Source organism: Pantherophis guttatus, chromosome 2 (assembly GCF_059756535.1).
Source record: "Pantherophis guttatus breed Tessera chromosome 2, ASM5975653v1, whole genome shotgun sequence".
Taxonomy (NCBI): domain Eukaryota; kingdom Metazoa; phylum Chordata; class Lepidosauria; order Squamata; family Colubridae; genus Pantherophis; species Pantherophis guttatus.
This window is the reverse complement of record NC_142064.1, coordinates 37,340,118-37,363,131: the sequence shown is the minus strand read 5'-3', so window position 1 is coordinate 37,363,131 and position 23,014 is coordinate 37,340,118. Positions and strand designations below refer to the sequence as shown.

The following is a 23,014-nucleotide window of genomic DNA, read 5'->3' as shown; positions in this document are numbered from 1 at the left end:
CCTCTTTTACTGCTAGCTTTATTTTTTCTTTTAGATTAAGATCAACTGTAAGAGCAGTTTCAGTTCAATCATATATCATTCCATTTAAATGACAAAAAGTAATATACATAAAATAAAATTTCATGAAATATTTATTTTCAATTCCCTTTGGGGTATTGGGGGGAAATATGTATTTGTGTTAAAGACTTCGGTTTGCTTGGGTAAGAACCAGTGTTTTCAGAAAATGTTAAACATTACTAGCCAATCACAATTTATCCTAGCATATTATACCAGTGGTTCAGTATAATATGGGAATCCAGGATACTGACATAATTTATTGAACCAAGGCTTGGGTTAGATAGGAATGGAAAGACAATGTGTATATAATATTTGTACAATGCAAAGACAAAGAGTCATTTGTGGAGAGATCATTTAGGATTGTAGACTATATGTCTATGTGGACATTTTTGTCCTAGGAAATTAAATACAAAAATCGAAATGGGATATAAAACTGAAGTCTCCTTCAAGTCAAGCTTGACCCTTGACATGCCCATTTTGTTTCCTTGGGAAAATATAGGGGTGATTTATATTGGAATTGTTGAAAAATTAAGCTCTGCTTCTATTGTTTGTTTTAAAGCCAGTCGGCCATTAGTTCTACTCTTTGCATAGGTATGTTCTGTGGAAAAACTGAACAGCAGAGGAGAAAAGTGTCTATGACTATCTTCAGCAGACTATATATTGGAATAGAAAAACAGACTGGTAGAAATGTCAAAACTGGCAGAGATGTCAAAACTGTACAATCTCTATATAAACTAAAATAATTGATCTAAGACTCCCCCATCTGCTATAGTATTGGTTTTTTCTAACAGTTGGAAATTCCACAGAAGGAACAGATTCCAATGACAAATCAGCTTTCAAACGTTTGGGAACTATTTTGAGAGGAGGAAAAAGGTTTCAACAGCTTTGATGCTACCCCACCCCCAAAGCCACATTATAAATATCAGTAAGAATGCACTAAGACATTTAAGCATTGACTCTATATTTTAAAAATGTTCAGTATATGCTTCTCAACTCCACGCTTTGGATTCTTTGCAGCAATAATTGCACAGAAAAATCTACAATGATATAAAACTGAACAGCCTAGATTTAAATTATTTTGGAGTACATTCTTAAATTAATAAGGAGGCCCTTCTACATCAGTTCGCTCCATATTAAAAAGCACCCCCACCGGAATAGATTTAACTGTTCCTATGAAATGTATCTGTGGAGGACCCATGAAGGATGCCTCACTAACTACCTAAGATGGAGATGGACAGCAATTAAGTCCTGTGGTTAAAAATAAAATGATGCCTATATATCTTAGTGAGTCTCTTGTAATAGCTGGGAAAGTAACTGTTAACAGGGTAATTACATATCTTCAAGGATGATTTGGCAATGTTTGTGTTTCCATATAAAGTACAGCCTTTATAATAGTAGCCCATATGCCACACACACATTACATTTCCTCCTAAATGATGCCCATTAACATCTCCAATTCATTTTCGTAGACAAATTAATGAAGGAAAGTGCAGAGCCTATAGGCAAGGCTTTTCCAGTTCGTGCTCGCCCATCATTGGATTTACTAAGGCTAGAGATAGGTACCAGACTAACTTCAATGTACCATAAGATGATTTATATGACCAGTTAATAATAGCACACTTTCTATAGTATTAAAGGAATGTTTAGTTATAAATTATGGTATATGTCTTGCATTTTGTGTAGAATTGTTCTATAAATTTTCTGCTTGTATGAAAAATATAAGAAGTATTAGTATCTCAGGGAAACTTGGAATCTGTTGCTAAAGAATAATAATGTATAATAAAAAACTTTCTAAAGAAAAACCAAATATTATTATGGCTTAGATTGTATCAATCTATGTTCCAAGTCAGTTAAATATGTAGCATATTGTGATACTGTGACAAAATTTGGGGCAGTATCAGTTGTCTAATTAGTAATCAAATTCTATCTGCTTATTTTTTACTACAGTCCTCCACGTTCTTTCCTAATGGTCATGTTGGCTAAAGTAGATTGAAGTTGAATGTGAAACATCTGTAGACCATTGTTATCTCCTCAGTGTAACATGAGGGCATGTTACACTGTAGTTAGTACAGATACGGGGATATGTAACTACAGGGATATGATATCTGCATAAGCAGAGAGAAGGTAGAGCCCAAGGGAGAAGTTTCAAATGCTGGAGTGCGAGTGACTTTAGAAGAAGGTTTCAGTAAAGTTTTTAAAAATTCTTCTCACTTTTAAGACTCTCACTCTGTAATGAGGATAAATAAGCTTTGGAAATCAAAGTAGATTTTAAAGTTTGACTTTTTAAAAAAATCAACTTTGATCTTAGTTTTGTCTTTATTCATACAATGGGAAATAATTTCTCCCATAACATCCCTCCAATTATTTTCCTGCCCTTCAAAATTCCATACTATTCAAAAGATCAACTTTTGTGGAGGCAGAAGATGAAGGAATCTATGGAAGGGAAATTGATGAAAACATCCACTTCAATAACTACAATTGTGTTCCATCAGTGATAGAAATGTACAATTCAATTTAATGCATTTTTATACTCAGTCTAAAGCCTAAATACATTGTTGACTGAGCTGTTTTATTTGTCCTTTTTATATTCCTATGGCTTTTCTGAATTCGGAATTTTGTGGCTCCAAGATATCATAAAAAACTCTACATTTATCAAAGCTGTGTCTGATGAAGAGTAAATCATCTACGGAATATTCATCATCTTTTCCAGTCCAAATGGTTAACGTGTACCTGGAAGAAGAGTCACCAAAGTTGAATTATTTCACAGATACCTAAAATATCTAACAGATATTTACCTATCTACCTATCTAAAATAGGTATTGTAATAAAAGTAAATGCCAAAACTTCAATTGTATTATGTTATTTTCACATAATGATGGTTCTATGAAATGAAAGCTTTCTGAGGAAAGTGTTTCACTGAATCCACATATTTCATGATAGTCACATCAAAATTCATGAATCTACTGAAATAAGAAGGTGAACTGCCTCATTAATATAATGGTTGGTTTCAGACAATTTCCATTTTCATAAATCATGGGTCATAATTTTGGGGTAGGAGTAGCTTAAAGCCGTAAAAAAGATGAGGTTGCATCATTTGGGCAGAGAAGCTGAGGTTTCTTTGTGTTTGTGTTTACTAGTGATAAATCTATTTTGGTGCATAGTTAATGGATTTGGTATATTTCCCCACGCAAAAATGGTGGTACCTTGCTATTAGTTCTCAGAATCTATAGTCAGATTCTGAAAACCATAAAAGAGGACTTGAGGATGGCTGGTTGCCCATCGATATAAGGTACAACAAGAATAGTAAATGAAAATGAAACACTTCTGTATTAGCTTTGTTGAAGCAGACACATTCTATTTTGTTAATTTATTTTTAATCATTTTTAAAGTCTTTTATAGATTATTACAAAATTCAGTTACTGCAAACCATACCTGTCTGATTGCTGTAGTAACCACAGAAGTTCAGATTTTGACCGACAAACCAAATCAGCTCTTACAGCAAATGTGATTGGCTGAGTACGATCTCTACATATTTGTGCCATTTCTTGTACCATGGCTAAACTATAACCTAAAGAAGGAACAAATGCTGTAGTACTCAGATATGGAAGCTGAATTTCTAATAGTTAAACTGTCCATCTTTAATTAAAGCCCCTTTTTTTCTGGAATGAGAAGGAATAAGAAGAGATAAGGACGGGAAAGAGAAACTTTGATTCTTGCAAATTGCTGTTCTTCACTGCATTTAAAAAAGATAAGATGTAATGTAACAAAACTGAAAATATCCAGAGGACTCATTGTTTTGACAAAACAATGAATGTGCATCACTGCCACTCCACAAACTGTCCCTTTTGTACGTGCAAGTGACATCACAGTGACATGATACCTTGTGTCAATTCAGTACAATCCTGCTTATATTATTTTAACTCCCCTTGCCTTCCTACAGATGCTGCTGTGTATAATATTTTTCAAAATACATTATAGGTGAAGGCATTAATTGTAATGCCTTGCTGTAGCCTTTGAAATTAATGTTACAGTTGTGAGGTCAAAGAATCATTTTGATATAAATATCAGCCATGCCAGATTTATATGCATCTCTTGAAAATTGCATGAGTAAAGGAGATGGGGAAATCATGATTGTAGTAATAGTTTTTCTGTCTTGGTTATCCTCCATGTGTTGAGTTTTAGTCCTCTATGTGCAGTGACCTCAGTATAAAAGATCACCTTTTATACAAATAGCTACCTAAAAATGTCTTGCCCTGATTGCAGGACAAAGTGAATTGCACAGTATTATCTATACATGAATTTAAAGCATTAGCACAGGTTTGCATTACCTGTATTGCATTTTGAATTAATTCTTCCAGTAGTCCATCCCAAAGATAAAGTTACATCTGGAAAAGATGATATCACTGTGTCCAGGAATCCCTTTGCATCTATCGGGTGATTTCCTTTTGGTCCTAGGAGTATGTCTGCATTAATCCAAACAGGTTGCCTAAAATGCAGGTCTCCAAGAAGCTTCATTGAGGGATTCACAGCTTCTAGACTATAAACAAGCAATACATTTTAAAGTATCTGGTAAAAAGATGTATATTTTTCACTAATTATCAAAATACTGGAAATGCAACTTTGGCAGAAAGAAATGTTTGGATTTTTTTTAAGTTTTAAAACTGAGGGAAGTGTTAATAGTAAAATTGGGTGGTTTAAGCATGCAAATGGTTAAAAAAAATCAGGACAATTCTCCCCTTTTTTGTAATTTGTAATTTTTCTCCTCTTCATGCCCATATAGCTCCCAAATTTTTTTTAAAAAAATCCCAATTACTTTGCATTTCATATGTGGCAATAAATCTTCAACACCCATATATAGGAACTTGTTTACACCAAAAATTTAACAAAATGGCACAGCTAGGTATGTTGCTTTATTGCAAACAACAGAAAAACCAATGACCCTGGACACTATATAGAGATAGCAAGACAGAGAGATGTACGCACACAATACCAGAATGTTAAGTTTGATGCTGGCAAAGGAAAGAACAGGGATTTCTTTTTATTCATGTATACATGTATTATGAATTTAAATATGGGATTTCAATTCTAAGATGCTTTTCTTGGTTTTTGGCTTCCATGTTCGCTAATTCTTCATTGAGAGAGAGAGAGAGAGAGAGAGAGAGAGAGAGAGAGAGAGACAGACAGACAGACAGACAGACAGACAGACAGAAAATAGTTTAAAAAAAATTAATGGAAAAGAATTTCAGGTTTGTAGCACCCTCTACTGATCAGGAAAAAAAGATTGTTTGAAATAACTGAAAATTTTGCTATTTTATTTCATTTTCTTTATTAAGTTTTTAAACTTAACTAAATAATGAAATAGCAAATAAAGATAACAAGAATAAGATAAAAGAACTTGTGCAGTGAGGCCGTCAGTTAGTTATATGGAGCTCTGTAGTCCTTAAGGTGACAAGTTGTACACCCAGGTCATACACATTCAAAGGATTTTCAAATCCATGAAGCATAGTGAAACTTCATATACATATTAAGTGAGACATGATTACATATATAGAAACATCTTTTATTTGTAGTGTCATTCTAATTATTGCCAACTTTTTATTTTGAATTATTTCAAAATACATTAAATAATAGACAAATACTGACAGTTGCGGTATTTACTTACGTAAAGAGTTAAGCAGAATGACCACAGGTAAGCAAAAAAGCAGTGGGAATAGGAGCAACTTCTGACTTCCTGCTAGCTTCCCGATTGATTTTGCTTGTGGGAAGCTGGCAAGGAGCATTGAAAATCATAGTCACGTAACTGTGGATGCCCATGGCAGCACTGCCATGACCACAAGTTTGCGAATACACCTTACACAAAAGAATGTTATAATAAAAATAATCCACATTTACAATTTGTGAATGGAAAGACAAGAATTGGATCAAGTGAAGTAACTATTACATGAATGTGTATGTAATATGTGCACAGAATCATTAAATGAATTATTGTATTGTAAAATATATTAAATACTTGCCATAAGACTAATTCTTCCCAAAATTTTGGCATTAGCCAGCTACCTTATTTTAGCTTTTTATTACTAGGGTTTCTTTCAGCACTTTAATGATAGGTCCTGCAGGATAATACTAAAAATATGATTCTTGGCATACTTATGCAGATGTCATTACACTTCATAATGCATGTGTTGGTAATTGATCAATAATTCCTTATTCAATAATATAGTGATTATTTAAAGTCTGAAATGTATGTGTGTATACTTTCCAAATTACCTTTTAAAATCAAGCTTGATCCCTTTGTTGGTGTTTTTAATTTCGTTTAACCATTCTTTGAGTGTATTATCACTATTTGTTTCAGGCGGATGAGCCATGACTGGGTGATTACCATAAAGAAGGACATCTGCTTCTATCATGTGAGCAGCACCTATTAATTTCCAAAACAAGAAACAAAGAAAAGAAAAATAGCAATAATGTTGTCATATCTAAAAAGCCATTTGTAGCAAAGTGTTTATTTTCTTCTACTTATATATCACGTGAGAACTAATAAAAGGAGCTATGTGGCACTCACAACTTATTAAGGAGTCATGAAAATAAATCATTAAAGAATCATCAGAAAATTTGCATCTCTGGAATTTATTTTCCCCTTTTATGCCCTGGGGAATTATATGAACTAAAGAACGTAAGAATAATTTTTCTCTTTCATGAATATGTATACATTCTAATCTCATTACTTATGTTGCCTATTGAGAACGCAATAGAAAAACTTAAAATATGAACTTTAAACATCTATTGCTTTAAAATATGAAATAGTAAAATAATAATTGCTTAGAGGGCAGCTTACTGGGGAAAAAATCCACTGTTCTCTCTGCTTTGGGTATCAAATCATTTAATTTCTGTTTTTAGAACAAGCGGTTTAGTTGCTTATGTCAGGCCCAAGTCCAAAAACAACACAGTGAAATCCAGTGAAGTACAATTCTTTATTTGCTTATCCTGAACCTCTTCCTTCTTCTCCTATCCAGTTCAGAACTCTGCAGTCTCTTATTTTGGGCTTATATGTACTCTTTGGCAGTGAGTTCACAAAGGAATGCCTTGCTTTTTGAGCCAGTCTGCAGTTTGCTTTTTCTTCCTTGGAAGACTGCTGTGGTAAGGGAGTGAGTTTGATGCACATTTGCTTTGGAACAATTTTGGATTAAGTCTGATCAATTTGAAATATGAAATATATAATAGAGGGTGGATTTTCAGAACATAATTATCAATAAATTAGTGAAATTAACATGTTATGCAGTTCCAAATTGGGATTAATTTTGACTCAATGGATTGTGTAATTAGAGAAAATTGGATTGAGTGAACCATGTTTACCTTAACCTTGGCTAAAATTATTATGTGAATATGCCACATTGCCATCTGAATTTTTTGCCTGGAAAAAGGTTAATGGTAGGGTATATAACCATATAATACATGTGAATGAATAAATATATTAAGCATTTTTTGTCTAAATGCACTGAATAAATGCACTGCACATTTTCAGATTTCGTTTCAAAGCATAAATATTTTTTCCTGATGGTACTGCCAGGAAATTCAGTATCTCTATAACAGATTACTCTAAAAAAAAAAAAAAAAAGCTGATTCTTCCTTAAAAAAAAACCTGCCACTTGAACCCTGCCATTGAATCAAACTAAATTCAATCTCTTGTGATTTAACTCTGCTTTTTTAGAATTACTGAAATAAATACTGCTTTATTATATTATGAACTACACAATAAGAAAAAATAAATTTACTTACCTGGTTTACATTCAAGTATTATTTTCCAATACTTACTCTGTATTGCGTCTTTCATGTGTTGCTTGCTGTTTGCTCTGTGATACCAAATGATTTCAGCTCCATCTCTTGTTTTAATTTGCTTGGTATTCAGAAAATAATCTAATATATTTTGACTCCAAAATCCTATGTGGAAAACAGTGGCAGGACTAATTTCATACAAGAGACTTGGTTGTTTTATTTCTGTTCTATTTTCTATTAATTTATTATTTACTGCCTCAGAGAACAGGATCAGAACCAATGGGTTAAAATGACTTCCAGATTGTATGAACTGTCAGCTGGTGGAACAGGCTGTCACATGATATAATGAATTTTCTTTCACTAGTGGTCTTCAAACAGAGGTTTAGCATCTCAAACTCAGCACTTTTAAGATGGGTGGACTTGGCTACCAGAATTCCCTAGCTGGAATGCTGAAGGTGGAATGCTTAAAGTTGCTAAGTTTAAGAAACAGTGTGCGAGCAGATCCTTCACATCCTCTAGGACACGATCTTGTCATTATAGGATCCATGAGATCTGCAGTAGAAAGTTTTAATCTCAGGAACAACGAATGATAGTTAAAACTCTGCTTTAGCCCTGAAAACACAAAGATAGCTGGAATCTGATCTGTTTCAAAGTGAGCAATATAAACCGGGAGAACGAGAGGGAGGGAGATGTCATAAACCCCCTCTGGGCATTGGGTGATGAAAATTTTGCCCACGGTGGAGACGGAGAAGAGAAAAGGCACCAGCTTCCCTTGCTCAGCAGCAGGGTATGGGCAGTCAAGATGAGTTCACCGTGGTCCCCAGGTGTCCCTAATCCCTTCCTTATTAATGTTGGGGTGGAAGTTTGCCTAGCAAAAGGCTTTCAAGGGGTGAAAGCATCTTGCATTTCTTTCCAGTCTTTGCTGGGATTATTGCAATATTTTCAGTATATAAGTTGTTCTGCTATTTGGGGTATTTGGCTTTAATAGCCCAATGTAAACTAATAAATAAATGAGCCTGATTCAGCGATCAGGTCGTAAGAGCAATTTCAATGAGATCGCACCAATTAGCTAACCAGAGCTGCTCTGGAGTAGCTCTACACACCCTCTAGGGCAGTGTTTCTCAACCTTGGAAGCTTGAAGATGGGCGGACTTCAACTCCCAGAATCCGCCAGCCAGAGCTGCTGGCTGGGGGATTCTGGGAGTTGAAGTCCACCCATCTTCAAGCTACCAAGGTTGAGAAACACTGCTCTAAGGCGGGGTGGGCAAATGTGGCCCTTTTACAACCTGTGGACTTCAACTCCCAGAATTCCTGAGACAGCCAAGCTGTCTCAGGAATTCTGGGAGTTGAAGTCCGCAGGTTGTAAAAGGGTCACATTTGCCCAGCCCTGCTCTAGGGGGCTTCAAGACCAAATCCAACTGCAAGGGGGAAAAGGGAGAGCTGGTACCTTCCCCTTCGCCAAGCGCGGACCCTCCGGCGCCCGGTCCTCCTCCACGTTCGTCCTCTTGCATGTCCGATCTCGGGTCTTATTCAGACCCCCTCCGGCGCCCGCAGAGTTGGCCTTTGCTTTTTTGAGGCGTGCAACCGGTTCTCTTCGCGGTATTGACGGGGCCTTCCGGCAAGCGCTCCGCATCAAGGCTCGCCGAGTCCGACTTCCGAGTGCTTTTGCCCGTCGCCCGCCTCCCCGTTTGCTTCCCGCAGAGCGATGGCGAGACTTGCTCTCGAATTTGCCTCGCTGCTCTTACTATTCTAAGTTGACCACCTTTGAAATCTGCGTTAAGGGGTTTATTATTCGCGAAATAGCTAAATCAACAAGGTTTACAAATGACGGGCTCGTCTTGATGCCAGCTCCCAACGGGCAGAATTGGCGCCATCTCTATGATGCATCCGGGCTTAAATCCCGGTTCAGCCGGGAAGCTCAAGAGGGATACGCGCATGGCAGCCGCTGCCTTTTACAGATTGACTTTTATCAGTTTACTCCAGTTTTATGGAAATGTAGAAACTGAACTCTGAAGTAGTTTCGTTTGCCAAAAATTCCATTTTTGTAAAATGTGCTTCATAGTTTATGAGGATTAGTAAATGATGATCCCTGCAATTAAAACTGTAACCTGCATCTTTGAGAAAACCTCCCCATGCTATTGGTAGGAGGGCGTTTTGCATGCATGTTTTCCAGTTTGCTTGTTTAATAATAGTAATTGAGAATGAAAAGTGCCAGATACTGTACAAATACCAGATGCCAGATACTGTTGTTGCAAAAGAATCAAGGGGCCCAGGATCCTATTGCAAATATTCGATGAATACTCCAGATGACAAGGGAGTTCAATAAAAATGTCTTATTGATTTTATAAAAACTTTCAACTGTGATGACAAGATGTGGACAGTCCATGAAAGCATGTATGTATAAGGCTACCTGCCTAGGGAATAAAACATACTGTCTGATGATCAGGATATAATAATATTGGCTATCTAAATGGCTCAAAAGTGGGAAAGGGGTGGGCTAAGATTGGATGCTCTCTTAATTATTTATGCATAATATATCATCATATATGCCAGATTTGAAAAACAATTGTAATTAAAATTTCTGGGAGAAACATCAATCACAGATATACCAATGCCTCTTGAATGGCTAGAAGCAAGGAAAGTGAAAGGAATCCATTGTTGACCATGAAGAAAAAAAAAGTGTACAAAAACTAGTGTCTCCTCAATATTAAAAATACCTAAGATAGTTAACAGGCAATGGTAACTCAAGGCAAGTAGCTGAAGAAGAAGTAAGACGTAAGAGAGGGACAGTGATTCTAGATCTGAAAAAGATAGCTGGTACTTGGGACAAACAATGACAAATCTAAGTAAAGAGCAAAGACATCACATTGACAACAAAGGTACATATTATCAGAGCTATGGCTTTTCCCAGTTGCAATATAGAGAAATAACTTTGAATTTTGATGCTGTAGAAAACTGAACACTGGATTCCCCCCCCACAAAAAAACCCAATACTAGATGAAGTAAAATTAAACTATTTTCTGAAAGCATTAATAATAAAGCCAAAAATAAAAAAAATCAAAGAACTTAGAAAAGAGGGCAAAAGAATACAAGGTGGCTAGATGTTATGATAAAAATTTACAAGAACTCAAAAGTTATTAACTATAGAAAAATATTTACCAGGTTATCAGCAATGACTGAACAACAATATTTTATTATGCTGTAATGCTGATTTATATATTAGTTTCCATGGTTTTTTGATATAAACATTCAGTAATGTGGACTTGAAATTAATAGCCCCTGTAAATGTTTATGCATAAAGTTAGGATGTTTTGTGGAATTTAAGGATGGATAGAATTATAATTTGAAAAGTAAACATTTTATGAAAAGCAGCAGTCCCCTCTCCTTAGCAGTAGTTCTAACATACTGCTATGATAGTGCTATTTCAAAATGCTCAGCATGATTTGCAAATAAAGTCAATGAATAAGCATGGTAAGCAGCAGAATGCTGACTTCCTGACAGCATATGCTTTAGTGATATGCAAATCATTACACAAAGTTCAGTTGTGATCTCTTACTTATTCCTGTTTTATTTTGTGGTCTGAGTCATTAGTCACACAAGGCAAAATCTTAAAAGAAAACAAACTTAAAAAGTGGTAAACACTAGTTCATTGCTTACTTGCCCAATTAACCCTGGCTTTTTCAGGTCACAAAATAAACAGTCATATAGCAGGGTCATATGTTATGCTAATTTTACTTCGAAGATTTGTATGTCTTATATCAAGTACTAAGGCACAACAAATCCTACACACCAGACTGCAAAATCAAAACAAACAGAAATAACAGAAATGTCAGAATTAATCTAAACTTTAAGTATACATTTTAATTTATTAAACACAGATTGAGAATTTTTTGCCAAGGCTTGAAAGGCCCCAGAAACATTTAAAGTTGTTTTGAATTTTAAACATGCTTTAATCTTCAGCAAACCATTGGCATCATAAGATAGAGAGGACAAGAATTTTTCCTTTGACTACAGTAACCCTAACCCAAAAAGAGAATTAACCCTGTGGGGCATGATATTAAATCTGCTTCTAAAGCATTTTTTAAAAAAGTTTAGCATAACATTTATAAATCCTTCAGCTGAATGAAATATTTAAAATCATAAATTTGGGATAGCTGGAAAAGAAAAGGGAAGATACATTAGGGTATTTATTTCATATTGCTATAATTTGGAACCACAATCTGAGCTACCTCCTTATTCTAATCAATAAAGAATCACAGTAATGTAGTTACCTTAAATATTTAAAAACAGGGAAATATATAATGCCCTACTCATGAATAGAAGGATGATTTGAAACAATATTTTGAATGTGCAATGCTTAATTAAAGCTTTAATTAAGGTTTTAGGTTAAAAACAAGAGACAGACATTTGTGTCTTTATTAGGAAGTAGCAGCAATCCTGGCAAATGATGAGTATTATTAACAGTAATACGTTTGAGAAGAAAATGCTGGGGAACTGAAGTCCAGAGCGAGTAGATAATTCAGTGACCAGAAGAAGCACGACCAATTACTATGCAGAAGTTGTAGATTTTTAAATGTTCATACCAGTAAAAATATAGTCAGGTTTTTTTTAAATACAGTCATAAAAGTATTATAAAAGTGTTTGAAGAAAGTACAAGAGACAGTAGGAAATAGCCTATAGCAGACCTAACACCACACAAGATTAAAGCAAAGAGAATGAGAGAAAATGGGGAAATACGTGGTTAGGCAGAGAACAGCTGAAATGTTTACAGGTGATCTGGAACATTGCCAAACATCACTGGGTCAGAAGAGTATGTGACTGTGCCAACTATGTTTGGTAATTTCAGCTCAACCTGAAAAATATTTTGAAGAATAAACTCTTTTGCTTACCTAACACATTATGAAATATTGCAAGGTAATCATAATGATTGAATTCATACACAGTGCTGATTTATTTAACTTCATTTACCAAATAAATCATAGTTCACATAACAAAACCAAATAAACCACATAATGATAGAGCTTTCACCACTAAGTTATGATACCATCCATGCTTAGCAGAAAATTATGCTGTTGTGACATTTGCTATTCCCAATCCTAGTTCTAGTCATTTTGAGTGATAATGCCTAACAGATTTGTACATACCTTGAGGTCATAATTGGATGGTCCCACATATGAATTGCAGATGAATTATAGGCAACAAGACGACTTGCCATAAAAAAAAGCTGTCAATGCCTAAAGGGCCTCTATCTAGGGCCATTTAGCTTTCTTTTCCATCCAACTGTCATATCACAATAAGCCTAAAAAGAATATTCCAATGTAGTGAAGGAACACCTTTATTTAAAGGAAAATACCAAGATTCCTTTAGGTATGTAAAATTAGATGTGAAGTTCTTGCAATCTCACATTTTATTATCTATGCTTTCAACACAGTCATAAGTTTGCTTTTTTATAGGTTATTCAACAAGTTTTCAGTAATATGAAGTAAGATATCACTCCCAATTTTAGTGAATAGAAAGATCCATTAAATTAACTGAAATATTAAATTAAAAGAAACATCTAATTTAAACTGAATTAGTGGATCAGACTTAAGACTTCAGTAAGGCATTTGACAAAGTAGCCTAATTCTTTGTAAGCTAGAACAATGTGGGATAGACAATACCCCCACTAGATGAATTCACAATTGGCTGATCAATCACACTCAGTGAGTAGTCCTCATTGGAACAATACCTACATTGACGGAAGAATGTGGTAGAGTACCTCAAAGGTTCTGTCTTAGGCTCAGTACTCATTAACGTTTTCTTAAATGATGTGGATGAGGGGATAGAAGGGGAATTCATTAAATTTGCAGACACCATGCTGGGGGAAATAGCCAATACTTTGGAAGATAAACTCAAGATTCAGAAGAATCTTGGTAGACTTGAGCATTGGGCTGAATCCAACAAGGTGCAGTTCAGTGGTGAGACAAGTAAGATTCTGCACTTAAGCACAAATGCATAGATACAGAATAAGTAGTGTCTGTCTTAACACTAGTTATGTGAGAGGAATCTAAGTGTCCCAGTGGACCACCAATTAGGTATGAGCAAGCAGCGTGTTGCAGCTGCCAAAAATACTAACGCAGTTCAAAACTGCTTCAACTGAAGGATAGTATCAAGATCATGTGAAGTGATAGTACCGCTTTATACTGCACTTGTGAGACTACACTTGTAATACTGCATCTAATACTGCATCTGGCCACCATGATGCAAAAAAGATACTTAGACCCTAGAAAGAGTACAGAGAAGAGCAATAAAGATAAGGGTCTGTCTAGTTTATTCTAACAAAGAGAAGGCATAGGGGTGATATGATAGCAGTCTTCCAGAACTTGAGGGGCTGTTATAGAGAAGAGGGAGGTCAACCTATTCACCAAAGCACCTGAGGGCAGAACAAGAAATAACGGGTGGAAGATCATTAAAGAGACAGCCAACTGAGTACTAAGGAGAAATTTCTTGACAATGACAGCAATTATTCAGAAGTTGTGGGTGCTCCATCACTGGAGATTTTCAAGAAGATATTGGACAACCATTTTTTTTTTTTTTTGCAATTATATAAAGTCTCCTGCTTGAGCAGGGGATTGGGCCCTTCCAATCCTATTTTTCTATGTTATTCTAATCAGTGCTATCAAAAGAGCTGCCAACATTTTCATGAATACCTTTTTAAAAACAGATAAGGAACTGATGAAATTTAACTGAACTGAACCATTAAAAGAAAAGAAGTATCTAAATGATCTAAATAGAAAAAAAATGTTGCTTCTGGATTGTTAAAGCATCATGAGCTTAATTTACAAAATTTTTGATAATCTTTGTTTATATAGTAATACTTATATTCTAAAATAAAAGCCTAATGTTATTATTTATAAAAGGATCCTCCAGAGAACAAAAAGTTCTTATAACAGAGTAATGCTTGGTGCTATACAAAATTGTGTCTTAAGAAGTCATGTTTATACATTATGGATCAATGCTTCAAACATTTAACATTGTCTGCTGCCATCATAAGCTCAACAGTAGCAGAACAGAGAAACAAATGCATATTATGTAACATTTAGTCTACAACAAATGTACAATTCTTGATACAAAGGAGTACAATGTTTTCATTACAATGGCCCATGGGACTAATTTATTGTAGTCTTCTACACTTCTGTGCCTTTAATCTGTAATTGTCAAATATCTGAGCAATAAATTGCCTTTGTAACTGTAGTTCATATATGCATCTAATGTCAAGGCATTTAGTTATAATTAGAATATATGTTTGCCGTTATAGGAATATAAGTATAAATAATTCAAAGACACACCGACATATAATTTCCTATAATACACAACAAACAGCAACATTATGCAGGCATTATCAAACTTGATTTAGGTTATTTGAGCAGTAATCTCAATCATTTTTCTGGTACATAAATGCTTACTTATTTGAAAATAACCCATTACAAAAATAAGACTTCTATAAAGAGCCTCAAGTATTTTATGGCAAACTGTTCATTGATATTCAAACTAACACATTGTTCTCCCTGAACATAAACAGGGATACAAGAGGTCTCAAAAAGTAGAGAAAGGAGCATAGACAGGCTTCGTGCCTGATTTACTGCTACAGGATGACTACTTTAAGGGTCATCTGACTTCTTATTTCTTCTTGGAAAATCCAAGAAACAACTGTATATCTGAGCACAGAAGAAAACAATATTATTAAGTATTTAATATAAAAAGTATTAATTTTATGTTCATTAAAGCCATTATAAATATATAACAAAGTCAGCCATTAAAATGGGAACTCTCAAGTTCCAGCAATAATATATACTTTAAAATTTACCAATATTAAAAATGTATAACTTTATAAAATGATCACATCTGTCAAAAACATACTGGTTTCATCAGAAAGATAATTATACTTGTAGAAACATTTTCAAGATAGGATAATTATGCCAATATTCTAGTAATTAACAGCTTTTATATCTGAATTATGCAGCAAGAAACTTCTACTCCATTTAAATGTGATATTTTTTAAAAATCACACAAAATAGTTAAGAATAATTCACTAGATTTACCAGTTATTGCAAAGAATATTATCTGTAAAACAGAGATAATTCCTTAATCACACATGCTAACTCTATTCCTTCCTTGCCTTAATTGTATTAAATGTAACATTTCAGAACATAAAGAAAGTGTACAGTTTAATTAATTTTCTGTTTAAGTAAAGATGGAAAAACAAGTTTTAATTAAATAAAGCTCTCTTAGAAGACTGCTAAATCATTGGCATAAAAACACTTGAATATTTCATTGATAATGTAATGTTAACTGCTTTGGTATTGGTCAATAGAGCAATTCAATTCATTACATTATAATATACTTGCCAGTTATATTAAAAGAGACTCATTAATGAAAAATATTAATTCGATTTCCAGTGGTAAGCTTGTAGTATTGGATAGCCAGCCATGAATTACTGGAATCAAAGCACTGTCCAAATCATTTAAGTAATGCTGTGGAAGAACCTGGCCTCCAGATCCTGCCTGATATTCTACCTAAAAAAAAAACCCAAAAAATTACATTAATAATTACTAATTTATTACTAATTTATTATAAATAATTATAATTAATTACAGCTGCTGCAACATTTTAAAAGCTTACCATATCGGCATCCATAGAGACTCTGAGGCCTATCTTGTTCATTCCATTATTTTTCAGTGTTTTGAGATGCTTTCCAAGTGCAATATAAGAAGCCAATGCAATTTCTTTAGCAAGCTGATGAACACTATCGTGTAGCTCACTAACATTTGATAGATAGAATACCTAAAGTATTAATTTAAAAATTAAAACATTAATGACGGTAGATTTCCCTTCAAAACTAAATAAGATGATACAGCTTCTCTTGAGCAGTGCATTATATGTTCTAATCACTAGAAATAGACAACCAATAGAGATGAGATAAATATTTAAAGAGGGCGACAACGGCAATAAAGGACCAACATCAGATAAAAACAATTAAATTTCTATAATGAATTGATTTAAGATTCAAAAGAGGAAATTATGAACTTTCTAATTGGCCCCCCTCACCTTGCTCTTTTATACTACTGCATTTTGAAGCATCCCCAACTCCCATACCACCTCTCCCATCCCCTGATAATCCTTACACTGCTATTAGTATAGTTTTTAAACATGTTTATAATATTAGAAGCCCAGCTACAATTGATAAGGGAGCGGAAAGTAACGAGATATTGAGAGTTCAGACCCTGGACTTTAAAGAAGGTATATACTAGAGTTGTCAATTTCCATTTTTGTTTAGTATCATTTACCCCTTTTATTTACCATTAAAGGGCTCATATTTAGAATACAGAAATACTGTCTTTCTCAAGAAATCAATGGACAAAAATGCTTATAATACAATAACCATTACAAGAATGAGGGTGGCAGAGTCATATGAAGAAACAAATGTGAAAAATCAGAGTAAGGAACATAAATATAGGAGATGTTCAAATTATAAAGCGTTTTCTTCTATTGGCACTGTATCAGAGTGAATAATGTCAACTTTAAAAATGCAAAGCGATTATCTTCATTTATTTATGGGGGAAAAAATCAGTCTTGCTTATCATCATCAAAATACCAATGGCTGAAAGTTTCAACTTTTTAGATTTCATGTCCAGGTATTTTGGTGCTTTTTGGGGGTGGGAGAGGATGTAATTTAACCTTTTTTAGATGAGCGATCACTATAATAAAGCCTGAGCAGAATCTTCCCAAAGAAAACTGTTTAATTTAATGAACAAAATGAGAGCTGAGAGTACAGATGAAAGCAGCTGCATGGTTAATTCAGTATTCTTTCACATTCAGAGGACATTTAATATTTTACCTAACTTCATTTAATTTGCATAGGCTTTTCTTTAAAAGCAATGTTAACTTACTTCGGTACATTTTACAAGTTTTCCATCCACTTCAAAACATTCTTCTTGAACTATTTTTTCACTCCGTACTCCTTCCATAGATTTCCCATCTATCGGGCTTTTAATTCTATGATGCAAGGTTTAAATTATATTATTAGGACTAATCAGGCTGTTCTGATATCCTCAGAACATCAGAAGTTAACTCCAAAAGAACTTACTCCAAGCGTGTCTGCCCAGCTAAAGCAAACAGGGACCTTTGGACAGCACATATAAGTTGCTGGAGATGAATTACCACTTTAAGTGGTTTTACCACTTAGGTAAAACTGCCTAAGTCTTAGGCCCTAAGACAATATTTCATACAGGACAAGAAAAGTTAATAGTAAACCACTGCTATATTTTACCAAGGAAACCACATGGATAGATAATATACAGGTCATCCTTGGTTATTGATAGCCCTATTTAGCAATTGCTTGAAGTTAGTGCAGACTGAAAAAGTAACTTTACGACTGTTCCTTGAACTTAGAACTGTTACTTTCCCTGCAGCCATGTACAGGTAGTCCTCAAATTACAACAGTTCGTTTGGCTCTTCAAAGTTACAACGGCACTGAAAAATGTGACTTATGACCATTTTTCAGTTATGACCTTTGCAGCATCATCATGATCGTGTGATCAAAATTTGGATGCTTGCCATATTTATGATCGTTGCAAATGATCACCTTTTACGACCTTCTGACAAAGTCAATGGGGAAGCCACATTCACTAAACAACTGGGTTACTAACTTATCAACTGCAGTGACTCACTTAACAACTATGGTGAGAAAGATCGTAAAATGAGGCAAAACTTACTTAAAAATGTTTCACTTAACAGAAATTTTGGGCTCAATTGTGGTCATAAGTCAAAGACTACCTGTAATTGTTATTTGTGTGCTACGTAATCGCCACATATTTACAACAATCATCATTGACCCACAGTTATGTAATTGCTATTTGTGTGCTGCCCAGCAACAAACAAACAAAATCAATGGAGAAGCTGGAAGTTAAAATTGCAAGTTATGATCACGTAATATTCTCATTAAATGATTGTGGGTGATTTGCTTAATAACTGCAACAGAACTGATATCGTATGTCCAGCACGGCCATGTGATGTGTTACTTAACACATTTTTGCACTATTAATAAGTGTTTCGGCCAATTTCCAAGTATTAGGCATTTTACAAAGAACGTTGGCATTTTGCAGAAAAATCTTAACACATATGATACTTCTGCTTAGTAGAATACACAATAAATACCTCATGTTTGTTTTCTCATCATTTTCTATCCAACAAATGTCTACATATTCTCTGAAATCTCCTGAATCCACTTTCCCACATGTAATTCGAAAGTCTTTTTTTTCACTCAGAGCTTGACGCAAGCCCTCCATAGTTTCTGGAGTGATCTGTACCATTATTCCATCTATGAAGAAACACAACCCTTTTAATAAACATATAACCCAAGTTATGGATTTTTTAAAACTGAAACTGCATTCCTATTGTTGAGATTTACCAGCTGATAGACCACAAGATTTGGCAAAACTATCACAATGAGGCAGACGTCATTTTGACTAATGCCACTAGCAAAGATTATCAATAAAACATATAAAATGCAGGATAACTTTTGGCAAAAGAATATTTTTATATCATAGTTTAAAGCTTTTAATTCATAGTTAATAGCATTTCAATCATGAAATAATAGATTTATATGGTTTAATGTCAGTCACAACTGAACAGATAACATCATCAAATTATATGATCATCATGGGGCTCTCTCTCTCTCTCTCTCACACACACACACACACACACACAAAATGTATTTTCTGACCTGCAGTCAGACTGTTTTGTTAAAATTTCATCCAGCACTGCCACTTTACACATGTAAAAAGTTCAATTCTGCTTCATTACATTAAATAATGTAATTTATTGCATTTGAACCAATCTTTTGATTCTGGTAAACATGATAATCCATACCTTCAACAATACTGGATTTAGCAAGGAATCCAGAAGATGTTTTTAGTGCTCCATTAAACACTACAAAACTTGCACCTGTAACTGAATAAACAGCTTAGATTTAATTGTTCATCCTAGGTATAATATTTCACATAGAAAGCTACATATGAAATTCTTTCGACTCCTTTAATTCTTGACAAGTGCATCACACTTTGATTATTTCTCCTCAGATTATGCCTATGTAATTCAGAGTAAGTAACAAATGCCACTAAGTTAACTTTTCTGAACATGGCCAAAGCTGAGACAGACAGGAAATGATTTGCATGCAAAAAAGTCTACAAACCATAACATTCAGCAGCTATTCTTAATCTATTGCAAATTCAGAAAAGAAATGTTGACCCCAAATGACTCCTTATACAACATCTAATACCATCAGCATTAAGTAAAGTTTTGATGCTGAAGCTTCAAAGCTAATAAATACAATTTAAGACCAAGAAAACTTTTTCAATGATATTCTACATGTATATTTAGTATAAGGATACTTATACTATAAGTATAATTATACTTATAATAAGTATAATTATAATAAGATAATAACTTTTATAATATATTTGGTATAGATATTTCTTTTCTTCAATTTTTTTTTTAAAAATGAGTCGTACATCAGAAATTAGAAAACAGGAGTTATATATTGTACAGCAATATTGTACAGCATGATACTTACTTTTCCTAGGATGTCCAGTGGCACTGTTCGCTTGTGTTTGATATATTCCATCCTCGTTTTGTACACAAACTAAGTGGGAATCAGCTTGAGAATTAAAACCTGCTCCAATGCTAATGACATGTTCGTTAGAAGTGTTTATTACTTTCATTACCTAGAAGACCAATATATTATATTATATTATATTATATTATATTATATTATATTATATTATATTATATTATATTATATTATAATTATATTATATTATTATTATTATATTATCATAATATATTGCTATACTATGCTATACTATGCTGTACTATATTAGTTGCAATGTCATGAATATCGTTACTTTTCCTGATTGAACATGCACAAGATTAAACTCAAAATATTGATACGGTAATATTCACTTACATGTAACCATTTCAATCAAATAAGCCTTTTCCTCACTTATCCAGTGGCCTCTTTTTTAGCACACCAGAATTCCCCCAAAAAACTAATGCTGCTACTTCTCTCTTGTACAATATTGATTAGTGCCTACACTGCAAATCTCTTTTCTCCAGACTTGCTGTGAGTGTATAGAAGCAATATTTGGTTTCCTAATATTTGGGAAAATATTATTAATAGAACAAAAATAACATAGGCTAGATTTTTCTCCAGTACTATGAAGCCTTCTTTACATTTTCACTTAAATAAAATGTATATTATCAAATACAAAGTTTACAATATTTTTGAAAGCAGAATAGTTATTTGGCTAATAATTTACTACATTTTATTTTATCCATTCTCAAAGGAGTCAGGACAACAATTCATCGTTCTCATCTATCCAAACACCCTGAAAAAAATCATCTAGTGAGAATATGAGCCTATATTCTGTCTATTCAGAAAAAGCATGAAATGTTAAAAGGAAAAGAAAGCTTTTACAGAAATCTCTGGTATGTCTCCACTGGACCACAAACTTGCTTCAAGTTCAAATCCTAGAATAAATGTTCATAAGTATTGCAACAGGGGTTTTGCCATTTAGAAATTTAATGTTTCGCTGCAAGAGAACAACCCACTTCAAATTCTATATATTCATGAAGCTGCTGATTCTTACATCTCTTACCAAATCGTTAATAGAAATTATACTTACCTCATTATATTTCCTCAGAGGTATTTTAATGTAACTTCTACCCATTTCCATATGAATAAATAAATTATCTATTGTATGTAAGGTATATTGATAGTTTCTAAGGTCCTGCAATGCAATAAAAATAGATTAATCTAGTTCTCTAATTTTGAACCATGTGAGTAATTCATTACTACTGTTCATAATATAAAAAATACTATTAATTTTTATATTATGAACAGTGCTAATGAATTATCTGCAAAATAAGCTTAATTGTAATAAACTGGGTAGTTTCATAGCAATGAACCACACAATTCTAAGATTATCTTTGTTAACTCCATTTAATTTTTTTCCTTTCATGCATTTACTGATAGTTTCTATAATTGTATTTCACTGATATTTAAGCAGTATTAGAATGTTTGTAATAGCAAGCTTCATCTATTTTCTTACATTGCTCTTTTGGTATAGAAGATACTAACGAAATACAAGCAATAGCATATACTTACAACAAGTAAATCCATGACTGTATGGCCTATTTTTCCAAACAGTGGCTTTCTATGTCTGATACTTGTCATTGGAGTTGGATATACTAAGAAATAAAAAAACAAGAAATGCCTAGAGTTTACTGATTCTCTTTGAAAGTTTAAAAAAGTTTAAAGACTCAGTATTTGCATTTAAAATGGACTAAATTGGATGGATGAAAAGTATAGTATTTTAAACACAAGCCTTAAATGCATCATAGCAAATAAAGTCCTTTAGGAAAAAATGCTTAATGGAAATATTCTTTTTCAATAATACAGTGAGGATAATGGCAGAAAGTGACACAATAATGCCCAAACCCTTTAATGTTCTTTTGTAATGGGAAAGCCTGAGTAACATAAAATTTAAACTGTGGATCTATATAAATAGTATGACATATTATTTTCAGTCTCTGGTCTAGTAGTAAGAAAGAAATGATTGTACCGCCATAACCAAAATGACCAATGAAACAGATAAGTCTTTCAGACTAAGAGAAAGTATAAACTTCAGATCAACCCCCACAATTTATCTTTCTATGAATATTCAATAGATTCAATATTGAATTCAATAAATAAATTCAATAGTTTCAATATTTAAAATTTAAATAAACTTACCCCCATATTCAGCTCCTAATCTCAACATCAGGCGAATAGGAAAAACTTTTGCCCAAGGTACTTCCTGTTTATGAATAAGAATGCCACATAAAAAGGGATTTGAAGGTAGCATGAGATCATCTAACTTCTGAAACGTGGGTGTAACGAACAGAAATCCACCATGCTCTTTGCTTCCAAAAAAGTCTTCAGTGAATGTAATATTTTCCAAATTTCCAATAAATTTTCCTGAGAACAAAAGAACACATGAAATCAAAGGTATAACAAAAAGAGATGGAACTGAACCAAATTTCTGATGCAAAAAAGAAATAAACAGATGGCTCTTTGAAGGACATTTTTTAATCTAATAAAGGAG

At 33.7% G+C, this 23,014-nt stretch overlaps 2 protein-coding genes across 8 annotated transcripts in view; both read right to left on the bottom strand.

The window, feature by feature from the left end:
- Positions 1-113: 113 nt before the first annotated feature.
- On the bottom strand, positions 114-11,896 carry FAM151B (family with sequence similarity 151 member B). The gene is made up of 6 exons (XM_034441199.3): positions 9,277-11,896; positions 7,870-7,995; positions 6,325-6,475; positions 4,386-4,594; positions 3,490-3,625; positions 114-2,787 (listed from the first exon to the last, which is right to left on the bottom strand). Exons 1-6 carry the CDS (start codon positions 9,338-9,340, stop codon positions 2,640-2,642), a joined length of 834 nt encoding a protein of 277 aa, XP_034297090.2. The 5' UTR covers positions 9,341-11,896; the 3' UTR covers positions 114-2,639.
- Positions 11,897-12,756: 860 nt separating this feature from the next.
- Positions 12,757-23,014, bottom strand: part of ZFYVE16 (zinc finger FYVE-type containing 16) — a 35,254-nt gene continuing 24,996 nt past the window's right edge. For 4 of the 7 annotated variants that reach the window (XM_034441193.3, XM_034441195.3, XM_034441196.3 and 1 more), the window contains 9 exons: positions 22,663-22,887; positions 22,036-22,118; positions 21,554-21,658; positions 20,443-20,593; positions 19,740-19,820; positions 19,026-19,188; positions 17,759-17,864; positions 16,491-16,652; positions 16,024-16,384 (listed from right to left, as the gene is read on the bottom strand). In XM_034441193.3, the coding sequence (XP_034297084.2) occupies positions 16,220-16,384; positions 16,491-16,652; positions 17,759-17,864; positions 19,026-19,188; positions 19,740-19,820; positions 20,443-20,593; positions 21,554-21,658; positions 22,036-22,118; positions 22,663-22,887 (1,241 nt within the window). In that variant the 3' untranslated portion in view covers positions 16,024-16,219. Of the gene's footprint in view, positions 15,527-16,023; positions 16,385-16,490; positions 16,653-17,758; positions 17,865-19,025; positions 19,189-19,739; positions 19,821-20,442; positions 20,594-21,553; positions 21,659-22,035; positions 22,119-22,662; positions 22,888-23,014 lie in introns of those variants that run through there. The other 3 variants (XM_087885842.1, XM_087885839.1, XM_087885841.1) reach the window with 1 other exon arrangement.